The 15,861-nt window shown below is 47.9% G+C and overlaps 1 protein-coding gene across 1 annotated transcript in view; it reads left to right on the forward strand.

Annotated features, from left to right (window-relative positions):
- Positions 1–408: 408 nt before the first annotated feature.
- LATS2 (large tumor suppressor kinase 2) overlaps positions 409–15,861 on the forward strand; it is a 71,962-nt gene continuing 56,509 nt past the window's right edge. Inside the window, exons 1-2 of the mRNA XM_012778678.3 lie at positions 409–649; positions 12,854–13,398. Of these exons, the coding sequence (XP_012634132.2) occupies positions 13,060–13,398 (339 nt within the window). The 5' untranslated portion in view covers positions 409–649; positions 12,854–13,059. The remainder of the gene's footprint in view (positions 650–12,853; positions 13,399–15,861) is intronic.

Genomic DNA, 15,861 nt, shown 5'->3' on the forward strand with positions numbered 1-15,861 from the left:
GGGTGTGCATTAGACGCCGCTCTTTATTAGTGGATTCCACAGTCCCGACAGCCGTCTGTCCTCTCCTGCCCCTGCTTTGGTGGCTGGCCCCTAGTTGGTAACTTGGCGGCTCCTGCAGGCCTGTTAACTTTCCTCACCAAGCCTGGCACGAGGCGCTTGAGAAACAGGGGCTTTGACGACAGTTACCAACTTCCAGCGCCAGTACGGTCGCGGGCGCAGATGCCGGGTTGGGTGCGGGTGGGAAAGGGCCCAGGGGGCCGCGGCGGGGTCCGGCGGGCAGGTGGCGGCGCGGCCGGAGGCAGCCAGCGGGCCGGGCCGGGCCGGGCGGGGCGGCGGGCGAGGAGCGAGGGCCGCGCGCCCCGCCCGGCTGGTATGCGGCCGAGAGTGACGCGGGAGGCGGGGTCACGTGACGCCCGTGGAATGCCAACAATGTAGCGAATGTCCCACTTGGGTCTGCGCGTCGGAGCCGCGGCGTGAGCGCCCCGGGAAGATGGAGCAGCCGCCGCCCGCGCCGCCGCCGCCGCCCGGGGCTCCCCCGTCCCCGCGGGGCCAGCAGCAGCTCCAGCCACCGGCGCCCGGTCGCCCGGCGCGCGAGGCCCCGGAGCCGAGCGCCAGGACGCCCCCGAGGGAGTAGACCGCGCCCCAGGAGGTGAGAGGGCCGGAGCCGGGGCGGCGGGCGAGCGAAAGTTTCCGCGGGCCGGCCGAGCGCCGGGCTCCGGGTGCCGCCTTGGGTCGCCGCGGGCCGGGGCTCGGGCAGGGCGCGCGGCGCGGCGGGGCGACCCGGGCCGGCCGAGGGGCGGGAGCGGGCGGCCGAGGAAGTTTGTCCGGACGGGAGCCCAGCGCCCTCCCCCCACGGCCCCCGCCCGGCCGGGCCCGGGAGCCGCCCCCGCCTGGCGGCGCGCCGTGCGGCGCGGAGTGCAGCCGGCTCCGGAGCCGGGGCGTTGGGCGGGCCGGCGGGGCCGTGCTGCTTTGTTGTGCGGCGGCGGCGGGGACCCCGGCGGGGCAGCGGCGGCCGCGGGCTGGGGCGGCGTCCGGGACGCGCGGGGCGCGCCTGCGCCTGCACTTTCCCGCGGGGGCTCCACTTGTAACCGGACGCCGGGCCGGGCGCCCCTGACAGCCCCGGGACCCCGCGTCGGGCCGTCCCGCTGTCCCTCAGAGCCGGGGCCAGCGGGCCGCGCCATCGTCCCTCGGGCCAGTCCTACAGAGCCCGCCCGGTCCGCCCCCACAGGCCGCCCGGTCGTCTCACGAGCCAGCCAGTTCCACAGCCACCCCCACCCCGCGGGCCAATCCACCCCGGGAGGCCGCGCCGTCGTCCCACGGGCCGCGCCGCGTCCCCGCCCCGGCCCCGCGCCGTCCGCCCGCGGCCGCTCAGTCCCCGGAGGCCGCGCCGCCGTCCGCGGGCGCGCCGTGCTCCCCGGGCCAGGCCCTGCGAGGCGCTCCCGGACGGCGCCCTCGCCAGCCTGCCAGTTGTCCGGCGGGCCGCGGCCCGAGCTGCCAGGGCGCTCTCGCGGCCGTGGGAGCGGCGGCCGTTGCATAACGCGCCTTTGCTGCGCCCTAGTTGAGCCGACTTCTGTGGGCTCGTCCTTCTCTCCCGAGACGGCCTCGCCCGCGGTTACTTTCCCCGCCGGACTCCGGCGACGGGGGTTCTGACACGATTCACATCTTGCCATTCACTTTTCCTCCTGCCGAACTCCGGAACTTCACTCCCTCGGGCAGGAGTGTCAGCCTGGAGCAAAACTTCCGTGTGTGGATCCCAGGGCTCCGGTGCCGCGGGGACCGGGGCGGGGGACGGGGACACACACCCCGAAGGCGGTAAAACACGTCTGTCCGCGGTGGCCAGGGCTGCTGGCACTGTGCTCTGAAGCCCTTGGATGGGAACGACTGTTGCAAGCATCACCGTGAAAGAACTTCATTTGTAGATTTTGTTGACAAAAATTTTGAACGGGAACTTTTATATTTTCACATTTATCTAGCATATAAGAGTATTCTTGATGTAATAATAGTCCAGGCTTTAAAAAATTATTTAGCCTTAACTATGAAGCCATAGAGAATAATACATTTGGCAGGGAAAAAATTCAAATTAATAGCGGAACAGCTCTCTTTACAAAGCATTCAGCGAATATGTACATTTTTAAAGGAAAGTTTGCCCACGTTTTGATAAGAAACTTAAATAAATCTGCAATTCGAATGGAAAGTCACAAATGTGACCTTACACAGGTGTTCTGCTTAAAATTTTAACTTAATAGATGATGGGGCCTTCCTTAGGTCATGGGAAAAGTAACTTGTGGCTGATTATTAGGAAATTTGTGCAAAATAGATCTTGCTCCATACTTTTAGTAAGCTGTTTTGTATGTTTTAATTTTTTTTAATTAGCTGTTGTAGTAAGGTGGTAACAGAAAAGTCTTCCACAGGAAGAATGCAGAGACTGTTTAGAATGCCTGTTTTAAAGTAACTGTAATTAACAAAACATTATGTTCAGCTTCTCAAAAAATTTTGTCTCATCCAGGTAGAGAAGGCTGTTTAATGAATACACTGGTATTCCTTTGAAATTGGGGAACATTTAATAAATTTCAAAATGTCAGGCTAAATTTAAAATGGTATCTGAGCAGAGACTCTGTCTTGCAGAATTATTAAGGTGAATTATTAGAATCATAGAATTATAGAACTGGAAGGGGGTCTTCTAGCCTTTCCATGTAGTTTGAAATGGTTTAAGTATAAATGGGAACTGTACACATTTCTTCCATGAGTAAATCACAGGGTTGGTAGGCAGGGAATGCTTTTGCTGTAAGGTGCCCCGGTATTTTAAATGCTCTGTTGTAAATAGCCAGCCCGGGGCTCCTAAATCCCTCCAGAGAGTAGGGTAGGCTGGGGGTTAAAGCTGATAAACTGGCCGTAAACACTTAGGAAGGACTTTGGGAAGCTTGCGTGGGGGGTGTTCAGTTTTTTGTTGGAAACAACAGACAAACCCTATTTTTGAAAAGCTGCTTTTATATTTTATTTCATGGTTATAATTGATACTTCTAAAATATTTCTTACTTTTTAAAAAAAGTAGGCTTGAAGAAATAGAGAAGAGAAATTCAATGCATTTTACTGTCTTTACTGTAAATCTGTTCTAAAAAGAAGTGAAATATACTGATCAACTGAATGAAGGGATAGGGCTTGATTGAAGTGACTGACTTCTAGCTCTTAAAATTCTCTAAATCTCCTTTTACCAGCCTATTGCTGAGTAATTCCTCTGGTCAGACCTGGGCCTCCCAGTTGCACAAGTCTGGGGGCACCGTTCCCACTGTACGCTAGGTCGATGCTGCGCTCCGTCGTGGGCTTCATTACACACAGTACCCTGTGAGGGGCCCGGAGTTTGAAGGCAGCCCTGCTGGGGCTCTTGGTTTCACTCAGTACTTTTAAGGCTAATAATGTCACTTGATTTATAGTTTTATTTTGAAAGTATGAATAAAATAAGGTAATGATGGAAATAAAGATATTGGTTAGATGCTAAAATTAGGGTGGGAATTTGGCATTTTTTAATATTTGGCATTCACTCTGTGAAGACTTTGTTGGTTACCATCCAGACCATGTCAACTTAATTGTGACACGTGGTTTTTTTTTTTAAGTTAATTTACAAATACTTTGTGTGACAATATTTGACATGCCTAGGGGATTTTTTTCTGGAAGAAAAATGAAAAAAATCCCATATTCTGTAGCAGTGGTTTATATTTATTTATTTATTTATTTTTTTTTTTTGAGACAGAGTCTCACTTGTTGCCCAGGCTAGAGTGAGTGCCGTGGCGTCAGCCTAGCTCACAGCAACCTCAATCTCCGGGGCTCAGCGATCCTCCTGCCTCAGCCTCCCGAGTAGCTGGGACTACAGGCATGCGCCACCATGCCCGGCTAATTTTTTTCTATATATATTAGTTGGCCAATTAATTTCTTTCTATTTATAGTAGAGACGAGGTCTCGCTCTTGCTCAGGCTGGTTTCGAACTCCTGACCTTGAGCAATCCGCCCGTCTCGGCCTCCCAGAGAGCTAGGATTACAGGCGTGAGCCACCACGCCCGGCCCAGTGGTTTATATTTATAGTTAACACTAGTTGTTATGACAGTGTGGCGTAGTATCAGTCCTGTAGATCCTTAATCAGCTGGGATGGTCAGGATCTTGTTAAGAATGTACATTTGGATCTTGAAAGGAGTGGGCCTGTGTTCGGGATGTTGAGCCTCCCTGCCTCCAGGCAGTTATCTTGAGTGGGAACGGGAATGCTAAGGGCCTGCATATTCCGTTACAGATTAACTCTATGCTGCCTGTCATTCTCCTGTTTTCCATTAAGTGTATCCAGACAGCACATGCCCTCTCCAGCATTGTTTGTCCATCTTTTTCTTCTATGTTTGAGCTTTTTCATAGGAAGTTCCAGACTCCAAGAATAGCTTCACACTTACCCCATCAAATCATAGCCCTTCAGCCTTTCCAATTTTGGTGAAATGTCTCTTTCTCTAAGAGACTTTCTCCAAATAATCTCAGCACCTCCCTGAAGAACTGCACCCTCCATGGAAATAGGCAGAGACTCTTGGACAGTCACAGGATTTATTATCCTCAGCCCAAAGCAGTGATTCTCAAATGGTATGGGTGTTCCAGCTCCCTAGCTGGGGTGTATCCAAAACTTGGGGGTGGGGAGAGTGCAGAGGAGGCAGGACCTTCTCAAAGATGGAGAATCCTTGCTGAGGTATGGAATTGAGTTGCTTGCTATTTAGGAATGCTGCGAAGAACTAAATAAATTTATATACAACCTGGTCACTCTGTTGAGATACCTTGAGCACAAACTTCTATAGCTCCATTTTTCTGTGCCATCCTTATTTGCATAATATGTATCATACAACACCATGGACAAAGCTGACCGAGAATGTGGCAGTGTGTTTTTACCTGGATGCTATGCTTATTTAGAAGCGAGACCCTGTTCCACCTGGGTGAAACTTCATAATGTCCAGTGCAGAGATCCGCACAGATGGCACTGCTGAGCTCACTGAGGCTTTGTGATGCTGCTGCTCGTTGGAGAGTGTGTTTTCTTGGATCCCCAGAGGAATGCAATGGCTGCTTTCCTCAAAGACCCTCATTATGAGGGGCAGCCCTTGGCCTGTGGCTTCCTGCCCCGGACAGTGCTGGAGTGGTACATCCACATGGCGGTTTATGATTCTGACATTTAGCATCTGGCTGGAGGCCTGGCCCATCTGCCTGATTTAGTTTCAGCTTTGCTGGTTAATTATAGTAGGGGTATGATTTAAATAATAACTGGAATTTTAGGTCCAAGAAATACTGTTTTAAAAATGCCGACGTGTGTCATTAGTGTGGTCCCACGAGACATTGGTTTGGTTGGTTCCTTGGTTGGTGCTTGATGTGTGTTTGGCAGCTAGTATGGGTTTCTGAAGCACTAGGAGAAATTAGAATAAAAATTCTTAAACATCTGATAGCATTTTCCAGGATTGAATTGAGGACTGGAATTGGCTTTTGGTAGGACCAGATTAAAAGAATGTTTAAAATACTGCTCTCACATTAAGTGTTTATACCAGCTACCTATATTAAGCATGAGATTTAGTAGTCATCTCAGCTCCAGATTTGAAAATTAGGTGTTTTGTTTTGTGAGTTGTTATAGTTTTAAAATTCAAAGGCTTTATAATTTCTTTTAAAGTATGTTTAAATCAATTGGTGATGCCAAATAAATTTCCATAGTTAGATTTTTTTTGCTTGCTCCTCTCATGTTTTAAAATCCACATCCATGAGGGTCATATTTATAAAACTCTTGATGTAAGAAAATTCCCCATATGTCAAGTCATTAAAATGTTTTAATAGTGTGTCAGAGTAGCTACAACCTTAATTTGACTGATGAGTATTCTCATGAAAATTTCTTTCAAAAGTTCATAATTTGGCCATGAATGAAATCAACTATCTTCAGAACTAAAGCTTAAAATACAAGGTCTTAAGCTGAGAGAATACTTTCATTCTTTATAAAACTTAAGGAAAGTTTCATCCTTTCCAAATTATTCAGGCAAGAACACAGTTTACCTCGGGGTGCTGGTTTACATACTTACTTAAGGCAGGGCAGCCCCTGTGGGAGTCTTGGGACCCGGCTTCCCGTGAGACTGCGGAGGGAGATGAAAAGCTCTGAGGAAGGGACATGGCATCCTCCCCCGCACAGGGAACAAACCCAAGTGGGTGGGCTCAGCAGAGTCACTGAATAACCCTCTCAAACTTTCTGTGTTTGAAATTTTTCATAAACAAATGTTGGGCAGGGGGAAAATGAAACCAGGACTCCTGATCCAGCTTCTGTTTAGGGGCCAAAGGGTGTTTCTTAGCTCATGCATAAATACAACCATCAGCACAGAAATGTCTGGCCTCTCCTGCCCTGGTTGATTTTTTTTTTTTTTTTAAGAGACAAGGTCTTGCTCTGTAACCCAGGCTGGAGTACAGTGGTGTGATCATGGCTCACTGCAGCCTCAAACTCCTGGGCTCAAGCGATCCTCTTGCCTCAGCCTCCCAAAGTGTTGGGATTATAGGTGTGAGCCACTGTGCCTAGCCTGCCCTGGTTGATTTTATGATTTGAGTGTTTGTGGGACACATGGGTCCTTAACCCTCCCGGAGCGTGGCTCTGTTGTGTGTTTCAGTGTCTGTGTGGTAGAGAGCCACGGTGGGGGCGTGTAGCTGCCCTCGGGTTTAGGCTTCGCTTTGTGTGGGGGCCTGGCCCTGCTCTCAGTACCAAGTCTCTACATACCAAGTCTCTACGTCTAGTCTTTCCATTTGTGTAGCTGTTTTTAGAAAAGGGAGCTATGGTTCCAACCTGAATTAGCTAGATATGAATAGTTGGGACGCTTTTTCCCATTTTTAAAAACTGATGTCAAACATTCGTACTATTTATCATTTTAACCATTCATAAGTGTGCAGTTCAGTGGCATTAATTCTACTCACATAAGTGGAATTACACAATATTTGTCATTTTGTGTGTGGCTTATTTCATTTAGCATAATATCCTTAAAGTCCATCTATGTGTAGCATACGACAGAGTTTCCTTCCTTTTCATGGCTGAATAATATGCCACAGTCCCGTGACTTTTGTCTCAGGCGTGTTTCACCTGCACGTGACACCTCAGAGGAGGAGCCTGCTGTGGATGGAGCGCCTTCCCTGTGCGGCGACGGGCTCAGTGCTCTGCTGTGTCACCTCCGTAGATCCCCAGGGTGGCACTGGCAGGCTTTGTCTCCAGTGTAGAACTGAGGACACAGACTCAGCGTGCTCAGTGACCTCACGTGTTATTCAGCAGATACTGCCTGGGCCTGCGTGCCTGTATTCTAGGCAGTAGATAGGGGACCAAACAGAATGCTATTCGAGAGGAAACACGCCAGCCAGTCATTGCATGCTGCCATCCTACATGCCATGGAAGGGCGGGAAGTGAACGTAGGTCCCTTAGATTGGGACATCAGAAAGGTCCTTCTGTGGAAGGTCCTGGTTGTAGGCACTTGTTTTGAACAATAAGTCTAATGACTTAAACAAGTTTTTTCTTCTCTGCTTTTCTCTCTTTGAATTTAAAAGAAAGCTACTTAATACTCCTTGAAAGAGGAGTTATTTGGAGTGAGCATGAAATAAATGTTCGTATGTTCGGTTTGGTATCTTTTCCACTAAGCCCATCTGAATTTTGTGCTGGTCTTATCTCCTGACCTGATTAAAGCTTTTTGTCTAACTTATCATGAGTCCTTAGCTTGATTAGTGGTGACGGTGATTGACTGCCGTGTCCCACGTTGTGGATGGGCAGCATCTCACAGGCAGCCATGCCGGGTGCCGAGTAGGAGCAGGGTACGCTGTGAGCCTGGGCTCAGCACCAGGGCTGGGGGACCTGGGCCTGCCACCTGCAGCTGTGGCCTTCTTAGCAGTGAGCACCATGCTCCCAGCGCTGTGCTTCCTCACTGGCCACTCCCCTCCTCCTCTGATGCTGGGACTCCGCTCCGGGTGGTCCCCGTTGTCGGGTGGGCGAGGCTGCCTGGCTCAGGGCGGCAGCACCATGGACTCCGTTTTCCAGCTGGAAACCTGGGCTCCGTCTTTCACGCCAGTCCTCTCGGTGAGGCCTCCCATTCCTGTGGGTTCCACCTCCTAGTGCTGGCGCGTGTACCCACTTGTCTCTGTCCTCTAGCTGCTGGTCTGTTTCAGAGCCTCATAATTCTGCAGGCAAACTTTCATTGTCACACATGTTATACTGTATTTTATTAATTGATTTTCTTGTCTGCTTGCCATCCCTAACTATGAGCTCCTTCAATTCAGGCCAGTCAGTCGTTCTGTATCCCTGGGGCCTTGTGACAGGGCCACCTGTGTGGGTGTTCAGCTTGTGCACTGCTCAGCGGCCCTGCATGTAAGAGGGCATGCTCAGCCTACTTAGAGACTCTGGGCCACTCATAGAAGACCTGGGTAGCAGCAGAGAGTCACCTGCCCCATAAAGCCACACGGCATGCATGTCGTACACATATTCTGGAGGGCACGCACGATCACTGTCCTCTGTGACCTGCACTAACACCCTTCCGTCCTCTCGTGTGCCTCAGAGGTCCAGTCCCCGCCCTCCTTTTCAGACCTGGCGGTGTGTGACGGGTTCTGACACGTGGCATCAGGGCAGGTCTGTGAGTGGGCCCGGGCCGCTGCCCACAGGGCTCTAGAGCGCTCCCAGGCCAAGAGCTGTTCATGGTGAAGAGTAACATACTAACAATAAAATTTACTTGAGGGAGCGGTGCCTTTTTATAATCTCCCCAGGGGCTCGCCAGTAACTATGGAGACAGTGTTTGATGAGGTGGCGGAAGGAAGGTCCCAGAGCTGACCCCCTCCTGTTGCCCCACGGCCCTGGGCCTGGAGCTCTGCAGCCTGTGAGACGGTGTGCTGGCCCCGAGCGTCCCTGCATGCACGGGCTAGAGAGGATGCGCGTCATGGTGTGTCACACAAGGGGACGTTAGCAAGAAGAACAAGCGACAGCTATATACCGCACGTGCGAATGTGCAGACGGTGTCGAACAACGTAAACTGAACACAAAGCACAGACTACATCACTCCGTGGATATAAAGTTCAAAAATTGGTCAAACTAATCCTTGGTGTTAGAAGTCATTTTCCCCTTGAGGCGTTGGTCTGGGGGAGATGGGGGACTTCTGGGGTGTGGTGACGATGCACTTCTTGATGTGCTATTTACAAGAGTGTGTTCTCTTTGTGAACATTTGCCAATCTTAACATTTGTGAATATGTTGAGCTTAAATAAGGAGATTCCCCCCCCCCAAGCCTTACTGTTCCCCCCAGCTTTCAGCAGCTCCCCCTTTTTAGAGCAAATTCCAGGGAGAGCTTTCAAGCCTCAGAGTCAACCGGGGCCTCCTTTAGTTACCCCTGATTCCCTTCCCTCTGCTGATGTGACAGGCAGAGAGGATGGCCCGTGTGCTGGCTTTAACTCAGAACTTTCTCATGGCTCTTTTTCTTCCTCCCGGACCATCTCTGGTGACCCTTGCACTCTTGTAGGGAGTGAAAAGCAGCTTGCCCCTGCTCTGTGGTCTGCTCGTGTCCCTTGATGGTAGAGGACACTTGGCACAGACTGCTACTCCTCTAAGGAACGTCACCTGGAAAGGGCTTGAGCCACCCACCCACTGGTGGCTCCATTCCACGGATGACCAGAGAGGCCACTGGCTGGGGAAAGGCCCCTGTGCTGATGGGTTACCCATCTATGCCTTTAACCCCAGACCTCTGGCCAAGGTGTGACTAGCTCCTGAAACCTCTGCCCCGCCCTTCCTGGGGTTGCTGCTCCTCGCCCAGGCACCTGCCATCTGCCTGGAGTGTTGCAGGTGGCCCTTCCAGTCCACTATGCTCTTGGCTTTCATACTTACTCTCTTTCTCTCTCTTTTTTTTTTTTTTTTTTTTTTTTGAGACAGTTTCACTCTGTTGCCTGGGCTAGAGTGCCATGGCATCAGCCTAGCTCACAGCAACCTCAAACTCCTGGGCTCAAGCGATCCTCCTGCCTCAGCCTCCCGAGTAGCTGGGACTACAGGCATGCGCTACCATGCCCGGCTAATTTTTTCTATATATTTTTAATTGGCCAATTAATTTGTTTCTATTTTTAGTAGAGACCGAGTCTCACTCTTGCTCAGGCTGGTTTCCAACTCCTGACCTCAAGCCATTTGCCCGCCTCGGTCTCCCAGAGTGTTAGGATTACAGGTGTGAGCCACCGCGCCCGGCCCAGACTTATTCTCTTAAGACAGTTCTGGCCATGTCACTCCTCAGCTGAACCATGGACAGTGGCTCCCCTTCCTTTGCCTTGAGTCCAGACTCAATGTGGCCTTGAAAGTCCCCAAATCCAGCCTCTGTACAACCTTCAGGGTTTCATCCCTCTGTGTCTCTCCACAGCCGCCACCACCCAGATCTACCTGTGGCAGGTGGAGCCTGCTGGCTTCACATTCCTCTGCGCCTTAGCATATGCTGTTCCCTCTGGCTGGAATTCCATTCCTCCCACGCTCAGGTTTAGTTGTCTCAGCTTCAAAGCTTTTTCTGACTTTCTTCTTTGTTCTCCCATCTTTTAGGTGCTTTTTTTTCTCTTTCAGGCATCTTTTTCTTTGAAGCTATTTATTTGCCTGGCTCCCCCAACTGTTGCTTGATAGTAAACTTGCTGCGGGCAGGGTTTTGTTTCTGCCAGGTCAGTGCCTGAGATGGAACAAATGTTTGCAAGGTGGAGAGAGGGTGGGGGCTGGCGAAGGGGTGGGGGCTGGCGAGGGGGTGGGGGCTGGCGAGGGGGTGGGGGCTGGCGAGGGGGTGGGGGCTGAATGCTTTTTGCCTGTAAGGATACCTGCCTATGAGTGGTCAGCCCTCCCTTATGTTGATGATTTGTGTGAAGGTAGTGTGGCTGTGTCTTCTCTATTTTAGTTTTCAAAACAAGGGAAGAAAACTAAAGACTGGAAACAGTGATTTGTGTGAATTCCTACTAGACAAGAAAGAACTCTTCCGCCAGTTCCCAGGCGCACTGTGTCACTCCTAGCATAGGATCCTCCGTAGGTGCTTGGCAGCTTCTTGAGAACCTCTTCATTTTTCTTGGAATGTGAACTTACAGTTTTAGAAAGTTAGGTATTTCAAAACAGATGCTTACACCACGAAGTTACTGAAAACGAGTGTGGTTGCAATATGCCCATTTTATACCAATTAAGCAGAGTGCTAGGATCCTGGTAAGTGGCCAGCACAGGCCTCTGGGGATCCTGGCTGTCCCTGGACCAAATAGCTCACTCTGTGCACATTCTTAACGCAGTCATTTTAGTGACTTTACTATAGTAGATATATTGAAATTGGAGTTTTATGTTGAAAAATTTACTTAGTCTGGTTTTTACCTGCTAAGTGTCATCTTCTTGCAGTTATATGGAGAAAGGAGATAAAGTCCCTTGTTGCCATCTAAGCAAAGAGTAGTCATTTTAATGTCGTTTCTCAGTGTTTACTGTTGTGATTATGTAATAGATCTATAGAAGTTAATTCATAGAAAGCCCTGAGTAGTGCCTGGCGTATAGTAGTAATTACTGGATAAATATTTCCTATCCTTACCCCCCCCATATATGTTAATAGACGTCTGTGAAGCAGGGTCCATTTTACAGTTATGAGGTTCCTTACTGAGGCTGAATGTCCAGGTCCCTCTGCCCCTCCCTGTTTAAAGTATATTGGTTTTGGATCAGTGTTTCTGTGTTCATGAGTGGTGAGGTGGCAGGAAAGGGCACACTAGGGCGCCAGCCCCACCTTTCCCACCGTTGCCAGTTCCCCAAGTGTCTTCTCACCTGTGCAGATGAGAGTGCCGGGCAGAGGGAGGTCAAGCAACTGGCCCAGGTCACACAGCCTATGACAAGTGACCTGTGCTGGCTGTTAAGGTCAGTGTCAGGGATTGAGCTGGAGTTTGGTTTCTAGATGAAAGAACAGCAGAGTAGTTGGTGAATTCAGCCTGGGGTAGGTATAATTCACTATTGAAAAGTACCTTTGTGACATCTAGTTCCACATAAGAAAGCCATTCCCATGCTGAAGGTCGTAGGTGGTCTGTACTAATAACTTATTGATAGAGCCATTTACTGTTAATGTGGTCACCGTGCACACTGAGGAAGAAATCACCCTCATGCTTCTGCCAGTCCCCTTCCATATCAGTATTAATTTCTATAAGAAAGATATGTTTATTTTGCTATTTAGGTCAAAATACTAGTATGTGGCCACCTTATAAGACAATCAAGGAAGTATTAACCCTCAAAATCTCATAATGCATCGTGTGGAAGCTGCTTTCTATTGCCGTATAGGGCACTTCAATGTGACAAGTTTTGTGGTGTCTTTCAGGAAAATTGAGAGGGTTTTATAAAGAAAAATTTTCAAAGATATGGAAGAACCACAGCCTCAGGTGGGTAGAGAGCTTAGTAAAGCCATGAGGAGGAAGAACAACGGTGTGGACCAGGAGTTGATGTGTTATTAGGAACAAGCCAGACATCCAAGACCTCATGTAGAAAATATAAGCCTATATACTTAAGCTGTGGATTTAAACATGAAATTTTATTATAATGAAGTATTTAAAATGAGCTGTCAGTTGTTAATACTACTGTTCCTGCCCCGAGGTGAATATTTATAGAGATTTACTTTATTGCAGATTACGTATTACAGGAAGCATCTTGGGGACAGCCCTAGATGTCATGTGCTGCAACCAGAGTTGAACAGTATTTTTGTCATTCTGAGAGGTGATGTGTTCTTTCTTATCTTTCCAAGTAGGATATTCCCAAGATCTCTGTCTATTTCTGAAAAGTAATATTAACATTATGTGAAAACCACAAATGACTATTTCTTCCATGTATTTTCTTTTTCAGAGAGTGATGATCTTCAAAATGAAGACTCTGGAAAATTTTAGGTTCTCTATAGGAATTACAAAAATTGAAGGAAAGAAAACTTTCAAAAGGAAATTGTTTTGAAAGTATGTTTACAATGAACTGATACTGTTGGCAGTTTTTTTTTTTTTAAATAATAAAACACTTTAAGAAGATTGTATTTATGGTAAAAGGAAACTGGACTAACAATGAGGCCAAAGACTTTTCCTGCCACGACTTATTCTGGAAATAGCCGGCAGCGATTGCAAGAGATTCGAGAGGGGTTAAAGCAACCATCCAAGTCTGCGGCTCAGGGGTTACCTGTGGGACCAAACAGTGACTCTTCCCTGGATGCCAAAGTCCTAGGGAGCAAGGATGCTGCCCGGCAGCAGCAGATGAGAGCCACCCCCAAGTTTGGACCTTACCAGAAAGCGTTGAGGGAAATCAGATACTCCTTGTTGCCTTTTGCTAACGAATCGGGCACTTCTGCAGCTGCAGAAGTCAACCGGCAAATGCTGCAGGAGCTGGTGAATGCAGGATGTGACCAGGTGAGTGCGGACCTCCCTGGGGGGCTGGTGGTGGCAGCTACCATTGGGGCAGCCAGAATCCTTTGGCAGTTGCTTGAAGCCTGTGAATTGGCTACTACTCATGGAAGTGTTTCTGGTTAAAAACCCAAGGCTCTTCTAATGCATCATTGAACTGTTTTCTACCTTCTCTCTGAAAGGGTCTTTTGAGCTGCATTTCCTTTTCAGGCAAGATCCAGAAGTTTCTGGACTTTCCTGAAATTGTACCACATGTGTATTTTCTGTTCTGTTCTTATGAAGATGAGAGGGGCATTGCCCTTTCTGTGGGTTATTCTGAACTGCTATGGAGTAAAGATTGGCTTCTCTTGTTTTGTTTTGGTTTGTGCATTTTTTTACTTAAGGGGTGAGCTGATTAACATGCATTGGCTATTCTCTTAGTCTGTTTTCCCCTATTTTAAGAAGTAGTGTCTATGTTGTTATGGGAGATGTAACTCCATTCAGGAAATGACAAAGAATAGACAAGAAAAAGCTTAAGAAACATCAATATGGTGACAACGCAGTCTCACTTCTTAGTTGCTAAGGAATAAAGGACACATTAATGAAGGTGGCACCAGTTATACATAAATATGCAATGTATAGTGTGTAGCGATACATGATGATCCCTTAGCAATTCACATACTTGCATAAAATCCAAGTTGAGGGACAGGATGATATAAAATGGAACTAGTGTCCAAACAGGTAAGACCGTAATTAGTGAAATGCAGCCAGTAAAAACATAATTGCATATAAAAAGACTTATGAAAGCCAGTGATTTATTACCATCTGTCATCTTAAAAATCACAGTTGCATGAAATGGAAATAAGCTAAGTATTTTTGCTGCCTTGGAAAATTAGTAAGATTTCGTGCTCAAAACACATCAGGGTGGCTGTGTACTGCTGGCATCACACTTGTAGGAAAAGGCTAAAATATCATCCTTTATTTCCAAAAGGAATCTCAATCCTCTTGTTGTAGTTTATTACCACAGAACTTAACTGGAGAATTTACACTTCTCAGATGATATGTTTGTGAAAGGAATCCGGCTATTTTGTAGGGGGCTTCCTTGACACATTGGGATATACTGGGGTTAACTTGTGTGTAGCGAGCATTGTTATGCTGAGTTGCTTTTGCAAAGCCCAGGATCATGAGTAATGTGGTGCAGAATGTTTTAGCAGTGGAAGCTGACAGCAGAGGCACGACCTTTCTCATTGTGAAAGTATGAAGTTAAATTTGCTGCCAAGTGCCGTCTATCCCTTGACAAACAGAACCCGATGGTTTTGCAAGTAGGGAAGGAACAGTCCTGGGGAAATCGCGGGTGAGACTGCAGAGAGACTTTCAGGCCAACAGCAAAGCTTAAAATCTTCTCCTGTAAATCACTTGCAAATAAAAGAGACAATCAGAGCCTGGGTGTTCTTTGCAGTTGTGTTTCAGCTGTGGGAGAAAGAAGTCAAGCAAATAATCCAAAGTACAGGTGGGATCTTACTAAGGTAAAATCCATTAGTGATAATTACAGGGCAAGAAATAATCAAGCTGGTGCTGTTTCCAGTGGAGTAAAACACAAATACAGTAAAGTTAAAGATCAAGACACCAATGAAGTTCCCATCAACATTTAATTTATGTTAATTGTTAGCAGAATGGGCTCCATTTACCATATTTAACGCTCCTGAAATAATTCTGTCAGTTTGGTGTATAGTGTTACTTTGTAACTTAAAACATCTGTGCTTCCACCCATTCCCTCCAACTCATACTTCTCTTGGTCTGGATAAAAGGTGCATTTGCTTTCAGAATATTCTGGTAGGAAAGTCATTATGTGAACCCAGATAATGTGAGAGAACAGTTGTGTGCATCTGTTGGATAAAGCAGATGATTAGAATTCCAGTACAATAGTAAAGAGAAATCTTATTGTTGTAGCTTTCCCCCCTTTGTCTCCTATTGTCTTGCCTTTTAATTTAGATGCAGTTTTGTTCTTCTGTATTTTGAATGCTATCTTTAACTGCTGTATTCACCAGAATGTCAGTAAACCCCATGTGCATGTTTTCCCAAGTTCTTACAGATACCACGTATTGATTCATACTTTCATACGTTATTACACATATGCACATGTAAATTTTTCCATTTTATTTGTACTAAGGCTTACTGAAAATATTTACTTGAGTGTTTGTAAATGGGTATTGTCTTTAAACTTTTTAGTAAAGTAGAATTTACATTAAAAAGTGCACTACTGGCCGGGCGCTGTGGCTCACGCCTGTAATCCTAGCTCTTGGGAGGCCGAGGCGGGCGGATTGCTCAAGGTCAGGAGTTCAAAACCAGCCTGAGCAAGAGCGAGACCCCGTCTCTACTATAAATAGAAAGAAATTAATTGGCCAACTGATATATATATAAAAAATTAGCCGGGCATGGTGGCGCATGCCTGTAGTCCCAGCTACCCGGGAGGCTGAGGCAGAAGGATCA

This window comes from Microcebus murinus, chromosome 13 (genome assembly GCF_040939455.1).
Source record: "Microcebus murinus isolate Inina chromosome 13, M.murinus_Inina_mat1.0, whole genome shotgun sequence".
Classification (NCBI taxonomy): Eukaryota; Metazoa; Chordata; class Mammalia; order Primates; family Cheirogaleidae; genus Microcebus; species Microcebus murinus.